At 39.7% G+C, this 18,884-nt stretch overlaps 1 protein-coding gene across 1 annotated transcript; it reads left to right on the top strand.

Moving 5' to 3' along the window:
• Window positions 1-5,577: 5,577 nt before the first annotated feature.
• On the top strand, window positions 5,578-18,261 carry LOC117562375 (odorant receptor 131-2-like). Its single transcript, XM_034240192.1, has 3 exons — window positions 5,578-5,727; window positions 12,750-12,816; window positions 17,576-18,261. The coding sequence occupies exons 1-3, from the start codon at window positions 5,578-5,580 to the stop codon at window positions 18,259-18,261; spliced, it is 903 nt and encodes a 300-aa protein (XP_034096083.1).
• The last annotated feature ends 623 nt before the right edge of the window (window positions 18,262-18,884 follow it).

Here is an 18,884-nt window from a genome sequence, read left to right as displayed (position 1 = left end):
GCGCACAGATACAGACAGAGAGACAGATAGGGACGAGCTGGAAAGACATGGCCCTCTGTGGGCCAAGAGTAGCACGTATGTCTTATTGTTGTTTTTATTTTAAGTGGAGCCATGATGAGAGTTGCCTCAGGAATGCAAGCTTTTTTTCTATGAGCAGGTCAAATGGAGACCACATCCATAAAACTAGTCAAGATGACCCTACAGCCCGTGCCGACTGGAGTCAATGAGGTACTTTTCCCAGTACATTGACTACAAAGTATTTGAAGATCTAGTAAGATTCCAATATGTTTGCATGACATTAGTTATTTATATTTTGCTGTCACTTAATTATAAGTTTAATACATTTAAGTCAAGCTAAGGTACATGTGATGGTAGCTACTAAGTGCTCTGATGCCTCCTCCAAACAGCATTATTTATAACCAGACTGTATCATTAAAACTATAAGTACCAGTTATAGATCCTTGACTTTAGACAAACAATTCAAAAGACAAAATCAACTAAATGTATTTAACACCAATCTTTATGTGAATGTGCCTCTTAACCTGAGATATTAGTTATACAGTAATAGTATTGACAATCTAAAAAAACTGAGCAACTCAACAGTTAACTTTATATTTCTTATTGTCTAAAACATTTATTATTTTCATTTCCCCAATCTCATATTCAGTGTGGACGGATTGAGACAGCATGGTGTCCAGAGAGCTGCAGAGACTTCAGGGAGAAACCTCCGTGTGATGGACGTCCTGTCTGTTGGTTTGTCGAGGACTGAGGGTCTTTCCTCTGCGAGGAGGACCAGGGCTGATGCAGGAGCCCATGCTGGGCAAAGCTGATACCAACTGCACAGGCCTAGTCTGTCACTTTATTTGACTAAATGTGTTTTGTTTTTGCACAAAAACAATTTATTAGGGGAAAAAAGCCTATATAAAGAGGTACAGTACAGCGCTCCACCATCAGTGTCTGATTTATTAAAACAACAACATTGTAACTGAGTAACGCTTAAATGCTACATTTCAAATGTTTACAATCCATCACTAAATTCATGGCAAACCAATTTTAACATTATGCAATAACGCTAAGACGACATTAGTTGCATTGAACTGATCTTTTTAATAAGTTGTACAATTTAGTGAAACATGGGCTTGTGCTTCACTGAGGAGCTTTGTCATTCTGACAGGGAGGCAAACTGCAGTTATTACACTTCACGTTTTGAAATATGTGTAACTCTGTTAATATAAAACCCACACTGCTAAAACTCCGTTCATTTGAATATTTATTTATTTATTTTGGGGCGTGGGGAAAGAAGAGAGAAAAATATATGAGCATTTTATGAGCATGGGATTTTGACCCCTCATATAAACATATGCATAATGCTGCGCTATACTTTGCGGCCACAAGCCGTTGCCAAGCAACGCTTATTGTTTAGGTCCTTTGATAAGCAGGCAGTCTTATAATTAACTAGAACTAGCTAGATCTGATAGATTTGGACATAAACGCAAGTGAAGTCTAACCGGACGCGAGAGAGAGGTCAGAGATCAGATCAGCTGCTACTGACGGAGAACACGCAGCTCTTCCGGATCACAGCTCCGCCCGCTGTGACGGACCTATCACACTTAGCTAGTTTATCTGGAACTAGCTAAACTAGTTATAAGGAATATATTTATTCTTTACTGTCGGGTCATTTATTACAGGTTCAGCGAGCTGCACGAGACTGACGGGCTTTCAGGAGAGGGAGAGGAAAAGAGAGCACCCCGTTTATTTTTCCCATTTTATTATCCAGAATTACTGTAAACTTTTGAATAAAGTAGTTACTATTAGTAGTTTGTTTAAATGCATTACTTATGTTGTATTTTTTCATTGACATAAAATAAATCTCACGTACCCCCTGCAGTACTCCAACGTACCCCTGGGGGTCCGCGTACCCCCATTTGAGAACCACTGGACTAGGCTATTCATTGTTCTTACATGCAGGCATTAAGTTACACGTTCACGTTCTACAGCCACAATTAGTCGGTTTCACAAGTGTAATGAAAATCAAATAAATAGTAAGCATTGGTGTTACCAATGCTTACTATTTATTTGATACCGATTTGGTAATACAATTAATAAAAACAACAAGGTTTGGGTTCGTTCTTCAGATGACTGTGACGTTAACGTGTAAGTTCAATAATGAACTCCAGCTCAACCAACCATATTGTAATATCTAAGTAATCATCTTGAAATATGACATTAATAATTGTAATATACACACATCTTATTGTGAGGTTGATTTCACATACACTACTCCACTCTTCAGCACTACTTTGACGTTAGCTCGTCTACATAATCGAGCATAGCGAATTTAAATTAACCTTAGTGATGCATACAGTTCTACCGAATAAAATCTCTAACTTACAAAGATGACCTTATTTTACCAACCTCAAACAGAAGCCGTTTGTTCTACAGTATTATCCCACTTAATGCTTAACACTCTATTATGCTTTAACTTGGAGGCTACGATTAGCATCGTTAGCACAGATGTAGCTACCACTCGCTTACATGCTAACCCAAGCCTTAACATTCATTACGTAGCTGATTAAAATCATAAACACATATAAAGTACTCAAATTTCACTTACCGCATTCATGCACCGTCTGTTTTAACCGCAGAGCGAGTCACAATAGTCCGATATAAGCATGAAGAATAGTCAACAAGGCACCAGCACAACAAACACGGCGGAGTCAAGTTATGTTTCCCGGATGAGCTGAGCAGGCAGAGTCCCTGTAGCATCACGGAGCTGCTAGCAGAGAGACAGGAAGCTAACATCAGCAGTCACTGGACAGAGCTGTCACTCAATGTGACCACGCCCTAATTTATGCATATCTCCCCCCCCCCCCCCCCACAGTTGTCATGAAGGGGGAATCTAACTATACAGAGAATATGTTTTTTTAACAACAATGTAAACATGTTTATTTCTGCTGTAAAGTTGGGCATTTTAACATGGGGTTCTATGGAAATGGCTCCCTTCTGAAGACTGCTCCTACTGGCCACTAGATGAACTGCAGTTTGAGGCACTTCCTTATAGGCTTCCCGGCTCTGCCCCAGAGTTTGCCGCTTGATTCACACTCATCAAAGTTGATTTTTTGGGAAATGTCCCAGGTTGTGGTGGAATTGTAAATTCCGCTTAAAAAGGTTTCTAACGGAGTGAAATAACCCGGAAGTTTCTAAGCGGCAGCCCTGATAAGAGCTATTTTGATTATAGATCAGGGGTGTCCAAACTACGGCCCGGGGGCCAAATGCGGACCATTTTGAATCGGCCCTCAGCAAATTCAAAAAGTATAATGACTTAATTATAATAAACTTCTGCTTGTCTTATATTGTACTTCTTAAATATATATGTTCAAATATATTATATTCATGTGTTAATAAGTTAATATGTTCAAATAAATTCAGTCAATTCAAGTTGAAAACATGTTCTAAACTTGTAAGAACATGTTTCTAAGATGATACGAAAAAACCCAATAACAAATTAACATAACAACCTTGAAATATACCCTTCATATTTCCAAACATTATAAGCAATCTGAAGCTTCTGTTTTAAGGAATGAGCTGTCAACACAATAAATGAAACCCTGAGCTGTGAGTTGTTTTTCTCTAACACCCTCTGGAGAGCTGTGATGTACAGTAGGCTGTTTTTATCTTAAAGCATTTTCAAGTATCAATAATAGTTGACCTACAATGGATAGATTTTTCCAACTTATAACTGAACTTACAAGGGAATATACCTCTAGTGAGCGGCCTCGCCCTTCGTATATTTTTCTGTATGTGGCCCTCCCCTGATCTAGATGATAGAAATGGAAACTTCCTTTAGAATCACCTTTAGCTTAGGAAACACTGGACCTTCCTTTACGAAAGAAAAATAAATGTTTTCCCACAATACCTTGCGGCCGCAACATTTACCGTGACACAACATAATACAACTGATCGTGACCGGGAAATGCAGATCATGTAGGTTACGGACACTTATTCAGCATTTTACGACTTATACCTGCAAGAATACCCTCCTGAGTAATGTGTGGATGGGTTTGGATCACCCCATAAAGTCAGAGGTTTCCTTGCTGCTGTCATTGTCTAGATGCACTGGTTAAGGTAAGCAACACAACTCTCTGGTCTATAGTTTGTTGTTTTATAATTATTTTCATAGTTTTTTCATGTTTCTATGTAAGTTTGTTTTGCTTGCTTATATTCATTGTTTATTGTAAAGTGCCTTTAAGTTGTTAGAAAAATAAATATACTGTGTAACTTTGTATGTATTATTATCATTATATTGTTATTTGGTAGGCAATATTTGATTCTGCATCAGCTCCTCAGTTAAACCCTGATAATGATCTGTCTTTTCATTCACCTCATGTTTCTTTACTTTTAATGTTAAACTTATAACATTATCTCAGAGTCACCGGCTCTGTTGTTTATGCATCATATGGATTAGACTGTATGTCTACAGGTTGTTTGTCCTGCAACAAATGCAATTGTTTTGTTTCTGTTTCCCATATTTAAAATCCTCTCATCCCCAATGTTGATTTAAACATTAGGACATTTATTTTCACAGCAAACTAAAGTTAATTTTAAAGCTACTGTGGATGCTGGTTATTATTATTTTATGATTTTCCCAAATCATTTTTTTCCAATAACCAACTTTCCACTTCAATGGATTAAAGTAAATTGCGGCAACATATTGATATATTTTAGATGAATGCTTTGCTTTTAGGCCTGCGTTTGTTCTTCTGTCCCTGCTGCTGTTATCAGAGTATATTTATAATTAATCCTCACATTAACTACAGAGTAATGCAAGATGTCAATGTGTATGCTTGGTATTATGCGAACGGTGGTTCTTTGATTCATCATTCCCCCAATTGAAATATTTATTATTGTGTATTTTCTCCGTATATCAACTACAGCAATATGATCAGGGCTATCTTAAACAACTACTTGTAAATCAAAAGACGTTGTTGAGAATGATTTCACCGTCAGACAAGATCCATGTGCACTATTGTTAAGGTAAATGTTTTTCAAGCTTCCTTTTTTACGTTTGAATATATTAATTGCAGGCTTGATCTCCCAAATGCATTTTATGATATCCTCTTATATGATTTTCTTATATTTAACTTGGCAATTAGGCAAGATTTCCATTGAACTTATTGTCATAATCTACAAGGTCAATGTTCTTCAACTTTAGAGCCTGAAATGTATCAGACTCAAATATGTCTTGCTAGGTTTTAAGACATGTTATCTTGAACCCTATGGGTAGTTTGTTTGATGTTTACTTATATTTAACTTTCTCATAAAGCTTAGTATTTTATGCACTTTATGATGGAGCTAAATCTGGGCCAAAAGTTTTGATAATTCGGAAAAATGTAATGAATTTGATCCTCAACTTTGAAGAATAATACAATGCATTCATACTAAAAATAAGTATTTGAATAGTTTACCCAGGTTGAACTTAATTATCTACAGTTATATTGTGGTATTCTATAACTATTGTAGGGAAAGCATATAATTAATATCTACTTCATATTATGTTTTCCTTTTCTTTTTCAAAAGATGAACCTGTCATCTGTCACTGTGACAGCGGTTGGTCGAACTCCAGATTCTTTAATTAAAGCTGTGGCCAAGAATCTGATTGTTGTGATTCTCGGGATCTCCATCAACTTCATCAACACAGGCCTCATTCACACCTTCAGAAAACACCAGGTCTGATATTCCCTTAAAGCTCCCCTATTATACTGCTTTTCAAAAATAATAAATTGTAGGTCTCAGATATATACAAAGCATGTCTCTGAAATGTTTGGCTCAGCCCTGTTTCCAAAGTGCTGATTCTCTGTCTGTTACTTCAGATGGAAATAAGGAGCCCCTCCCCACGCCCCTCTGAGAGATATTAGGTTACAAAGAAATCAATGGTGCTCTAGGAGGAGATTCAGGTGATAAGGGGGGGGGGGGGGGGGGGGGGGGGGTTACCTTGGTTGTTGATTGGCTAATGGTTACACAAACCAAAAAACCGTTATGACATCATAAAGTGGCCAAAATCTGAACAGCTCATTTTCAGACAGGTTTTTATAGAAATGGATCAAAAAGAGAGAGAATCTTTGTTCCTGAAACTTTCAGAGTCTCTTTCCACAGAGGGGACACATGTTGATGTAGAAGAGACATGAAGAAGAGGGGACACATGTTGATGTAGAAGAGACATGAAGAAGAGGGGACACATGTTGATGTAGAAGAGACATGAAGAAGAGGGGACACATGTTGATGTAGAAGAGACATGAAGAAGAGGGGACACATGTTGATGTAGAAGAGACATGAAGAAGAGGGGACACATGTTGATGTAGAAGAGACATGAAGAAGAGGGGACACATGTTGATGTAGAAGAGACATGAAGAAGAGGGGACACATGTTGATGTAGAAGAGACATGAAGAAGAGGGGACACATGTTTGATGTAGAAGAGACATGAAGAAGAGGAGACACATGTTGATGTAGAAGAGACATGAAGAAAGAGGGGACACATGTTGATGTAGAAGAGACATGAAGAAGAGGGGACACATGTTGATGTAGAAGAGACATGGAGAAGAGGGGACACATGTTGATGTAGAAGAGACATGAAGAAGAGGGGACACATGTTGATGTAGAAGAGGACATGAAGAAGAGAAGAGAGGGACACATGTGATGTAGAAGGACATGAAGAAGAGGGGACACATGTTGATGTAGAAGAGACATGAAGAAGAGGGACACATGTTGATGTAGAAGAGACATGTAGAAGAGGAGACACATGTTGATGTAGAAGAGACATGAAGAAGAGGGGACACATGTTGATGTAGAAGAGACATGAAGAAGAGGGGACACATGTTGATGTAGAAGAGACATGAAGAAGAGGGGACACATGTTGAAGAAGAGGGGACACATGTTGATGTAGAAGAGACATGAAGAAGAGGGGACACATGTTGATGTAGAAGAGACATGGAGAAGAGGGGACACATGTTGATGTAGAAGAGACATGAAGAAGAGGGGACACATGTTGATGTAGAAGAGACATGAAGAAGAGGGGACACATGTTGATGTAGAAGAGAGAAGAAGAAGAGGGGACACATGTTGATGTAGAAGAGACATGAAGAAGAGGGGACACATGTTGATGTAGAAGAGACATTGAAGAAGAGGGGACACATGTTGATGTAGAAGAGACATGAAGAAGAGGGGACACATGTTGATGTAGAAGAGACATGAAGAAGAGGGGACACATGTTGATGTAGAAGAGACATGGAGAAGAGGGGACACATGTTGATGTAGAAGAGACATGAAGAAGAGGGGACACATGTTGATGTAGAAGAGACATGAAAAAGAGGGGACACATGTTGATGTAGAAGAGACATGAAGAAGAGGGGACACATGTTGATGTAGAAGAGACATGAAGAAGAGGGGACACATGTTGATGTAGAAGAGACATGAAGAAGAGGAGACACATGTTGATGTAGAAGAGACATGAAGAAGAGGGGACACATGTTGATGTAGAAGAGACATGAAGAAGAGGGGACACATGTTGATGTAGAAGAGACATGGAGAAGAGGGGACACATGTTGATGTAGAAGAGACATGAAGAAGAGGGGACACATGTTGATGTAGAGGAGACATGAAGAAGAGGGGACACATGTTGATGTAGAAAATACATTGATTTTGCACAATAGGTGACCTTTAAACTATTTAGGAAATTCATATTTAAATCATCAGCTCCACATGAACCATAGACGTTAATATTCAATAACACATTAATTAACATTAATTGTTAGCGGTGATTCTTAACTTACAGAAAAGGGATAAAGTTGACCTAGCATGTCTTTAATCTAAAGTGTTCAATGCTTGATGTTTGTAGTGTTGCATTTCTTCATAAAGACACATTTTTCAAGCTTTGAGACCCCATTTACAGCTTGCATTGGGAATATTCTGTATGTTAGGAATCGTGGAAAAAGGTAGGACCCAAATGCAGACAACAAAAAGGTAAAGGTTATAAACAGAAGCAAGCTTTATTTAAAAGCTGAAAAAACACAAAAACATAACATGAAAAACACAGGTAGCACAAACACAGAAAACTGACCGTGAGCAACAAGGAGGGAGACAGGAGAAGAAGCAAGAAGCGTGAGGGAGGACAAACAAACAATGAACCGACAGGGGAACACAAGAATAGACAAGACTAAATACAGGGAGGGGTAACCACGAGACAAGAAACAGCCGGGCAGGGGAGGCAGAAACACAAGGGCAACAGGTGAACACAATTAGACAACCAGACACACCAGGGAAACTAACGACAGGATAACAAGACACAGGTGGGAACAGAACAGCAAAATAACACCCAAAATAAGACAGACTAAACTAAAAACGTGACATAACATTAGGATTGTGACACTGTACTTGGATATCATATTATGATTAGGTGAATTGTATGTTGATAAAGTTGTAAATACATGCATAAACATTGAATAAGTCATCTGAACATCTTGGAAGATCTCAGTACATTTTTCTATGAGGGGCCGTACAGGCCGTAATTCATACTGGTCCTCTCACGCACATACATTCTCCTTTTACATACATATATTTCCACTCTTACATACATACATTCTCCTTTTACATACATATATTTTACTATATTACTTCTAGAGAAGAATGTATGTATATGTGAAGACAATATATGTATGCAAGTGAAGAATGTATGTAGGCCTATGTGTGAAGACAATATATGTATGTGAGAGAGAAAGTATAGTGGAAACGGAAGGAGTATGGTTGAAACGGAAGGCAGGTCATTCTTGCTCTGTGATTGGCTCAGAAGGTCGAGCGGGGCGGGCTCATGTTCAGAACTTCTGATTCAAATCAACATGATGGAGGGAGAGGGTTAGGGTTAGATGACTCCGTGTATCTACGGACCACTTGTTTTTCTTTATTAAACAAGTAAACGGAAGAGTGTCTGCGAGGCGTTTTTGCTTTTTGTTTTTTACCTTACTAAATGGTCTAATGGTCATTGTAGCGAGGGGGGGGGGCGATACTCGCGGAAGTGATTTCAAAACAAAAGCACTCGTTTGCTTGGAACGTTGAACATAATTATAAACAAGGGGAAACAAGGTGAATTTAGCGATCACAACGAAAACGGCCAAGACACACATTGAGCCCAGAAAATGAATGTTATTAAGGCTGTAAATATAATAAGCCTGTGTCTAAAATGGACAACATTGTTAGGAGATTTAAACTATAGCCTACAGAGAGCCGTTTTTTCAAATCAGTAGCGCTTCATATTTTACAAATATTTTTTACTGAAAGTTCTTAATAAAACTGACACTGTTGGACTCGAGGGGAGAAGAATAAATGGACAACATTGTTAGGAGATTTAAACTATAGCCTACAGAGAGCCGTTTTTTCAAATCAGTAGCTCTTCATTTTCTTTTTACAAATATATTTTACCACAAGTTCTTCATAAATCTGACACTGTTGGACTCGGTACTAGTTTGACTGCTACTAACAATACATTTAAGTACTTTTACTGTGTACTTTGTGAGAAATACTCTGTCAAAGTCCCCTCCATATAGCACATAATATAATGCATCAGTCCGTCCCAGGCGGGAGTTTATAAACCAAAGAGTAACCGCCCTTACGGCACGCTCTGATAAGTAAAGCGAACGCACCCGCAAGGACACCTGGCCAGGGATGTGACAGTTTCAGGGGTTGACAAAATGTTCCTTAAAACCCCTAATGCTTGCTGCAATGTACGCGATTCATCTCCCTCCATCATGTTATGTTGATTTGAAATCAGAAGTTCTGAACATGAGCCCGCCCCACTCGACCTTCTGAGCCAATCACAGAGCAAGAATGACCTGCCTTCCGTTTCAACCATACTCCTTCCGTTTCCACTATACTTTCTCTCTCACATACATACATTCTTCTCTCACATACATATATTGTCTTCACACATACATACATTCTTCACTTGCATACATATATTGTCTTCACACATACATACATTCTTCTCTTGCATACATATATTCTCTTCAGACATGCATATTATAAAATATATGTATGTAAAAGGAGAATGTTTGTATGTAAGAGTGAAAATATATGTATGTAAAAGGAGAATGTATGTGCGTGAGAGGACCAGTATGATTTATAGCCTGTACGGCCCCTCATATTGTTCTGGTATCATAACTTTACTCCACTACTTATTTTTATGACGACTTTTTACTTTGACTTCTTACATGTTGAACTCAAATACCTGTACTTTCTACTTCTTACATGTTGAACTCAAATACCTGTACTTTCTACTTCTTACATGTTGAACACAAATACCTGTACTTTCTACTTCTTACATGTTGAACTCAAATACCTGTACTTTCTACTTCTTACATTTTGAACACAAATACCTGTACTTTCTACTTCTCACATGTTGAACTCAAATACCTGTACTTTCTACTTCTTACATTTTGAACACAAATACATGTACTTTCTACTTCTTACATATTGAACCCAAATACCTGTACTTTCTACTTCTTACATATTGAACCCAAATACCTGTACTTTCTACTTCTTACATTTTGAACACAAATACCTGTACTTTCTACTTCTTACATTTTGAACACAAATACATGTACTTTCTACTTCTTACATATTGAACCCAAATACCTGTACTTTCTACTTCTTACATGTTGAACCCAAATACCTGTACTTTCTACTTCTTACATATTGAACCCAAATACCTGTACTTTCTACTTCTTACATGTTGAACCCAAATACCTGTACTTTCTACTTCTTACATATTGAACTCAAATACCTGTACTTTCTACTTCTTACATGTTGAACACTAATACCTGTACTTTCTACTTCTTACATATTGAACCCAAATACCTGTACTTTCTACTTCTTACATGTTGAACACTAATACCTGTACTTTCTACTTCTTACATTTTGAACCCAAATACCTGTACTTTCTACTTCTTACATGTTGAACCCAAATACCTGTACTTTCTACTTCTTACATGTTGAACTCAAATACCTGTACTTTCTACTTCTTACATGTTGAACCCAAATACCTGTACTTTCTACTTCTTACATGTTGAACCCAAATACCTGTACTTTTTACTTCTTACATGTTGAACCCAAATACCTGTACTTTCTACTTCTTACATGTTGAACACTAATACCTGTACTTTCTACTTCTTACATGTTGAACTCAAATACCTGAACTTTCTACTTCTTACATGTTGAACTCAAATACCTGAACTTTCTACTTCTTACATGTTGAACTCAAATACCTGAACTTTCTACTTCTTACATGTTGAACACAAATACCTGTACTTTCTACTTCTTACATGTTGAACTCAAATACCTGTACTTTATACTTCTCACATGTTGAACACAAATACCTGTACTTTCTACTTCTCACATGTTGAACTCAAATACCTGTACTTTCTACTTCTTACATGTTGAACTCAAATACCTGAACTTTCTACTTCTTACATGTTGAACTCAAATACCTGTACTTTCTACTTCTTACATGTTGAACTCAAATACCTGTACTTTCTACTTCTTACATGTTGAACTCAAATACCTGTACTTTCTACTTCTTACATGTTGAACACAAATACCTATACTTTTACTTCTTACATGTTGAACTCAAATACCTGTACTTTCTACTTCTTACATGTTGAACTCAAATACCTGTACTTTCTACTTCTCTCATTTCCCAAACAGCTGGTTCCTTTAGTCTGAATGTGTGTTTGATGCGTGATCATTATTCTTTAGAGTCATTGCGTGCCTATTGATTTGAACACGATCCGTGTATCCATCATTTCCTGGTCTTCTCTAAAGAAGAGGGACCAATGGAAACGTTGTCATGTTGCCGTTGTTCAGCATGGAAACATTCATTAGCTAACAATGACATTATTGTTCTATTAATATAAAGGGAGGTCAGGTACTCTTTCAAACAGCTGCTAGTTATGGGTACTTTTTACTGAAGTACATTTCAAAGCCCTCTTTACTTTGACTTGAGTAAAGAAGCTTAGTCAGTACTTCTACTTTTACCAGAGCATTTTTAAACACGAGTATCTGTACTTCTACTCGAGTAAAGGTTGTGTGTACTTTTGCCATCTCTGGTTATTGTTAAGAACTCAGGCACTTAGGAAGTAGGACCGAATTGCACGACCCGGGAGACAGAGGTAAAGTATTGGTAAGATACTTTATTATTCCAAAAAACAGGCAAGAGGAACAAAAAAAGTCACTATTGAATCTCTAGCTGAGATGACAAAAATAAGAACAAAATGAAAATCGCTCACGTGGTGAGGAACAAAACTTTACAATAGCTAAAAGAGAGCAAAGATCTGAACATGACAAGACAAAAACGAACTGACACTGAACACTGGGAGACAGGGGAATTTAAACACAGGGTAACAAGACACAGGTGGGAACAATCAGGGGCGGGGCTGACACTGATGAGCACAGGAGACACAGAAGGGGTGACAGGTGAAAACAATCAGGACATTAGACACACCAGGGAAACTGACAGACAGGAAAACACGGGGAGAAAGACCAGACAATACACAGGGAGGAAAACATGACAAGGAGAAAAGCAAAACACCCACTACCAGACACACAAACTAAAAACCGTGACACAACAAAATAATCGTGACAGTTATAAACTAGATCACATGTCATTAATGATGTTAAATGTTTCCTCTCCTTTCATTCAACCCAGATCTTCTACATGACTCCACGATATATCCTTTTTATTCACTTGGTGATCAACGATATGATCCAGATCACGTTGACCCAGGGGCGGACTGGGGGGGAAAAGTGGCCCGGGGATTAATTGACAGACAGGCCCACTTAATGCGCGGCATGTATCGGCCGGCCGGCGACGAAAGTATGTTACTTAACAAAAAACCCTATGCATTTTATGTTATTTTGGACCATTATTCATATAGTCATCACATTACCTGAGCCCTTGAGTTGCCTAAGCAAAATAGTTACAGCATATATTTAGTGATTTTAATGTTAACAGATCATTGATGCAATAACATTTGGACCCAATTTTCCTGACTTGACGCATGGAATAAAACATGGGGGTAGGAAGCATCCTCAATGTGGGTGAGACAATTTGACAGGGGGTGTGGGCAGGTGGTGGACCTCACCTCCTCTAGGGGGGTCCGGGGGCAAGCTCCCCCGGGAAGATTCGTTTTAAAATGTTGAAGTTAAATGCATCAATCTGCTGCACTTTGAGAGCAACATTAGGGACTAAAGCTATGGATACATCTCTCAACACCAATATGAAACAGAACTGTAAACAGATTTACTTTTTCTTTCAACATTTATTTGAACAGCAAGTGGAGGCAAAAGTGACTGCACCCAGAACAATAAACCTGCTAGCTAACTAGCCTAAACTCAGTAACAGAATGTGGGTTCTGAATCAACGTTCTTCTCCACAGCCGTGCGACCTCTGAGTCAGACGTCACTTCCCCCTTTTCTATCCTACGGGTGCAGCCACTCCCCCTGAACCCCGTTCCCCTCCCCTCCCCTATGCAAGCCCCTCCCTCTGAACCCAGGGCTCGCTACAATACTGTATACTGTATACACATACACAAAAAAAAAAAACACTAGAGGGCAGGGCAACATACTTATAAACAATAAGCCTTGTCAATACTTCCCTCTCTACCCTTTTGGGTCTATAAGTGAGCTCATCCATGTGTTGCTTTTAAAAGGAGGAGGCTGGGTTGAAGTGGTTGATTTTGACATTGGGAGCAAGGTTGTAGAAGTCAGTCCCCTCTGGAAAAAATAGGGTGGTCTATGGGTGAGAAACATATATGCATGTTATTTACACATTATCGAAGAGATACTGACATCCACCTGAAGCCTTCATTAGAACAAATGTCATGTTTTTAATGTTGTTTAATAGTCTGCAATAATCACTAATTTATTAGTGTCAAGATTGGGAAGTCACATAGTAATAAATGTAAATGTATTACTACATATTACCTCACTGAATTAGTAGTTTCTGCAGCAGCTCACTTTTCTCTGCAACACCATCTATAATTTGGTCACTATCCAGCATCTTCAAAACATCTGGTTGAGTAGCCATGAGCATAAAGGACTCCAGGTTCTGTTGAGAGAGCGAGCTCCTGAGCCTGTTTTTGATTAATTTTAGTGTTGAAAAGCTTCGCTCGCATGCTACCTGTGTGACAGACAGGGTAAGCAGGAACCTGTATGCAAGGCCAATGATGTGGTATGCATCTGTCAGGAGATTGTACTGCTTAAGGATACGGTAGCAACACAATGGGCAGTCCTTGCAAGATGAGCACTTTTTATATACCATCTCCGCTTCATCTTCAGCATCCTCTGGCCCAGCCTCTGTTGTCTTGGTTGTGTATTCCTCAAATACAGATGTCTTCAACCTATTCCACTGTCCTGCCAGACTGATGAGCTCACTCTGTAATTTGGCCACCGTTGCTCTGTCATCAAATGGCAGCAAGCACTTGCTTAATTCTTGGAGTGCTGCCTCTGGGAAACCACCAGCATAAGATGTTACCTGGTTGAATCTTTTTGGGGCCAGAAGTGCCAAATCAGCATACAAAGTGCCATTTTTGAGGAAGCGCTGGTGCATGCTTCCTGTGACTGTGTCCATGATTTGATTATGGACATCAATCTTGTATGATGTTTCAGCATCAGTCACAGCCTCATCCTTGGACATCTCTCCAGGCATGGTTTTCTTCTTTCTACCCCGTTTCTGTGGCAGAGCGGCCTCAACCTCCAGCTCAGTCTCCTCACTCTGCTCCTCTGTTTGATTGTTGGCCCACTGGACGAATGTGGCGGCCGCCGTCTTGACTTTCTCGAAGTCTCTGGTCATATCTTTCAGCTGTGTTTCTGCAGCCACACTCATCCGATGAGCTGTCAGGATGTCCATTCCACTTTTCTGAAGGTATTTTGAGACTGGTGAGGTGACCTGGAAAATTCTCAGGAAGATCTGAGCTGTAAGTATTGTTTCATACCTCAGAAGCTGGGTGATGTATCCACGTGCATTGACCCGTGCAGTGGCGTTGATGGTCTGTCCATGTTGAATGGCGGAGAGGGTATGAAGGACATCAACATACAGGGCATTATCTGGCTTTCCAAAAGAGCCAAATACCTTAGTCACAGCAACGTCTTTGGACCACCAGCGTATCTCTCCAATCGGGGCGAGACGTCTGTGTCTTGGGTCTTTGCTCTCCTTCTCCCAGATGTTCATCCTCTGGTAGGACTCTCTGATGAAGACAGCGATGTTGTTCAACAGGGAAAAAAGTGACCCACTTGCCAATACACATTGTGTTGTGTCTGCCAGGACGAGGTTCAGGACGTGTGCGTAGCACCATACATGGACATGGGTGGGGGACATTTTGGCGAGCAGTGCAGAGAAGCCTTTATATTGGCCTTGCATATTGGAGGCCCCATCGGTGGAATTTCCAATACACTGCCTCACATCCAGTTTCATGGTCTCCAGTACTTCATGCACAACAAGTTGTGCAAAGTACTGCCCAGTGAATGCCTCACATTTAATCACAGCAACAAGTCGCTCATGAACAATGTCTGTCACATATCGTATGACAACAGAGCACTGATCTTGGGCTGTGATGTCCTGTGTGGTGTCAATCTGGACAGAATACATGCCAGATTCCCGGACTTCAGTGGCGATGGTGGCCTTCATTAGGCGTTGGATGGTGGTGATGATGTAGTTGATGGTTGTTTTGGATAGGAGAGTGACAAGGGAACCTCTACCTTGTCTTAAACCAGACTGGTGTATTTGCTTGCTCTTTTCTGTACAGAGAGTGAGGTGTTCCTTGAGACACACATCATATTTTCCCAGCAAAACAATCATCTCTAAAAAGTTACCATGATCAATGGTGTCATCATCTTGTGTATATAATGCCTCCGCCTGCGTGCCACTGTAGCTCAAACCACTTTGACCAATGAGCTTCAACACATCTTTGATGCGCTCCAACACTTGACGCTTCCTCTCTGTGACGTGACATCTGAGGTCCCATGAGAAGGTCCTGAATTGTGTTTTTTGAGAATCTGAGGAAATATGCCTCAGCGCAACCTCTGTGAGCATGGCTCTGCTCATGCTCCTCGACTCTCTGATGTATGTGTGTGAAGTTGGTCATGCCAGTGATGAAGGAGTTGCTATCTCTAGGATTAGCAAAAGCCATACAAAGGGAGCAGAAGAGTACTTCTCTGGCTTCACTGTATGATAGCTATTTCCTGTTTGTGCCGTCTTTGCAAAAAAAAGCCCTCTGCACTACAGCCTTGTCTGCCTTCTGCTGGGGGTGAAAACGGAAGAATAGGTCTAATGTGCCTGACATCGGCCTGGTGAAATAATCAACTGGGGTGGCACTGACATCCTGGCCTTGACTAACTCTGTCAGTGTCAGCAGCAGGATCATCTTCAGCCTACATAAATGATTAGTATTGATTAGTATGTTACGTTATTATGTTACCACCATGTTATTATTATGTATGTAAACCAAGTAAAGTCTTAAAGACAGTAACAGGCTAATTTCCACCAGACAGTAACTTTAGTTGCAGGTTGACAAATAATGGACCCTTTATTATTTGTAGTATTAATAAGGTAACCTAACGTCTAAGCTAATCAAACAAAAGACAGTATAAGCAATCATCGTAGTCTCATTGATTCACCAGCCCAAGTCAAGTGGCTATAATGTTCAAATAGATTACCGTTGTCAATGAGGGAAGCAAATCTACCAGCAGCTTGCATATTTCACCAGAATTTGGTCAGTGAATGGTGTTAATTTTACCCTGTCCCTGTGAACACACAATGTACTGTAGGCAATAGCCTAGCTAGCTAGAAATAGGCTAGCTAGCTAATATTACCTCATCTGCTACATTAAAATGCAAGCTAGCATTAGCCAAATGAGGATTTTCACTTTCAGCATCAATCATAACATTAACTTACCATCATATCACTGCTGGTACTGGGCTCTAGATGCCGCTGTACTGTGTCAGTTTCATTGCTTGACTCACTGCCACTGGGAATGGCCGCTGTGTCGGCTAACGTTACATCAGCTTCTCCGGTGGTGGTTGTACTACAACTACAACCAGCTGCAGGACCAAACGAAAAGTCTGTAATTTTTTTTGATTTTTCTGAACCTTCCTCAAGTGCTTTCATTTTTTTATCCCTAAGTTTTTGTGCACCTCCTTTACGCTTTGGAGCTTGTTTATCCATCAGTAACTCACTCCTGATCTTTCACTGCGCAGTGACAGCTGCTACGGGCCTGATGGGGAGTGGCCGGCCCGGAACACTTACAAATGTGGGCACTTACAAATGTGGGCCGGTAGGATTTAGTTAAGCAAAAAAAAAAAGGGAGTGGCCGGTATACTCACAAATATGGGCCGGTAGGATTTAGGCAAAAAAAAAAAAAAAAAAAAATATATATATATATTTTTTAATTTATTTATTGTTTTGGCCCTCCGGCCCATGCACTGCACCGGCCCACCGGGGAAACTCCCGGTATTCCCGATGGCCAGTCCGCCCCTGCGTTGACCCTCCTGCTTTTCGTTATCAGCTACACCATCCACAGGATCAATGTCTCCATCTGCTCCATTATCCTCATGTTTGCTATTTTCACCGATTTTAACACGCCTCTGAATCTGGCCTGCATGGCGCTGGAATGCTTCATCGCCATTTGTTTCCCACTACGCCACGCACATATCTGTACCATCAAGAGAACTCTGATTCTGATTGGTCTGATCTGGACGACCACCATGTTGTCTTGTCTCCCTGACCTCTTCATCACTTTGGCCACAGTGCCACTGGACTTCTTTCATTCAAAGGTTTTCTGCCTCAGGGAAAATGTTTTCGCAAATCCCATCATCTTGGAGAAGAGAGATATCACATATATATTGTTGCTTGTTACAGTTTGGACTACTGTCTTTTACGCTTACTTCCAAATTCTCTCCACTGCTCAAACAGCTAGCGAAGATGCTAAAAAAGCCAGGAACACAGTCCTGCTCCATGGGTTTCAGCTGCTTCTCTGCATGCTAACATATGTAGCCCCGCAGCTTCGAGATGTTCTGATGCAAAGGTTTCCTCAGAACTCCACAGACATCCTCTTTGCTTATTATATTCTTATCCAGGTCCTGCCACGATCGATCAGTCCGATTATCTACGGTCTACGAGACAAGGCTTTCAGAAAGTACCTCAAGAAGCATTTATCGTGTTGAGTCGGCAGAAAACATTCTCTTTCCAACAAAGGAAGAAGAAAGTTTGTGCAACTCCAAGCTTCCTTGCAACATAATTATTGTCCCTTTAATGGTAAATAAATAAACACCATCATTTACTGAGATTGAGCCGTACTTATCCGACTAAAAAGTGTGTTCTTATGCAGTTGGGAAACTCTGATATTGCATTTGTTCCTGCTTGTTGGAGCTATACTTTAAATTGATTACACTGACCTTGATTACTTTTTGTCAATCCTTGCTTCCAAAATCTTATGACCGAATGTTTACGGTGTTTCAAACTGTAAATTGTTTTCTAAAAGCATGTATGAGTATTGTCTTATTCAGTCAAATAAAAAAACATTCTTTAAACTCATCAGGGTGTAGAACCATCCGATAGTGTCCTTCGTGATGAAGTGTATATAGTTAATGTACTAAATATACCTAAAACAGAGATACGGAAACACATTTTTAGCCTAGCGATGTTAGCCTTTGCAGACCATTTACATGCACTAAAACCCCCCTTTAAAATTGCAAATCTTTCCTGTTTTGGTCCACACCTTTGTCTTTTTAAAAGAAGACGTTTAAACGTATATATGTTTCATGTTTTGGTATCAAATCACCAGAGG

Source organism: Gymnodraco acuticeps, unplaced genomic scaffold (assembly GCF_902827175.1).
Source record: "Gymnodraco acuticeps unplaced genomic scaffold, fGymAcu1.1, whole genome shotgun sequence".
NCBI lineage: Eukaryota > Metazoa > Chordata > Actinopteri > Perciformes > Bathydraconidae > Gymnodraco > Gymnodraco acuticeps.
This window is presented reverse-complemented; position numbering and strand designations above follow the sequence as displayed.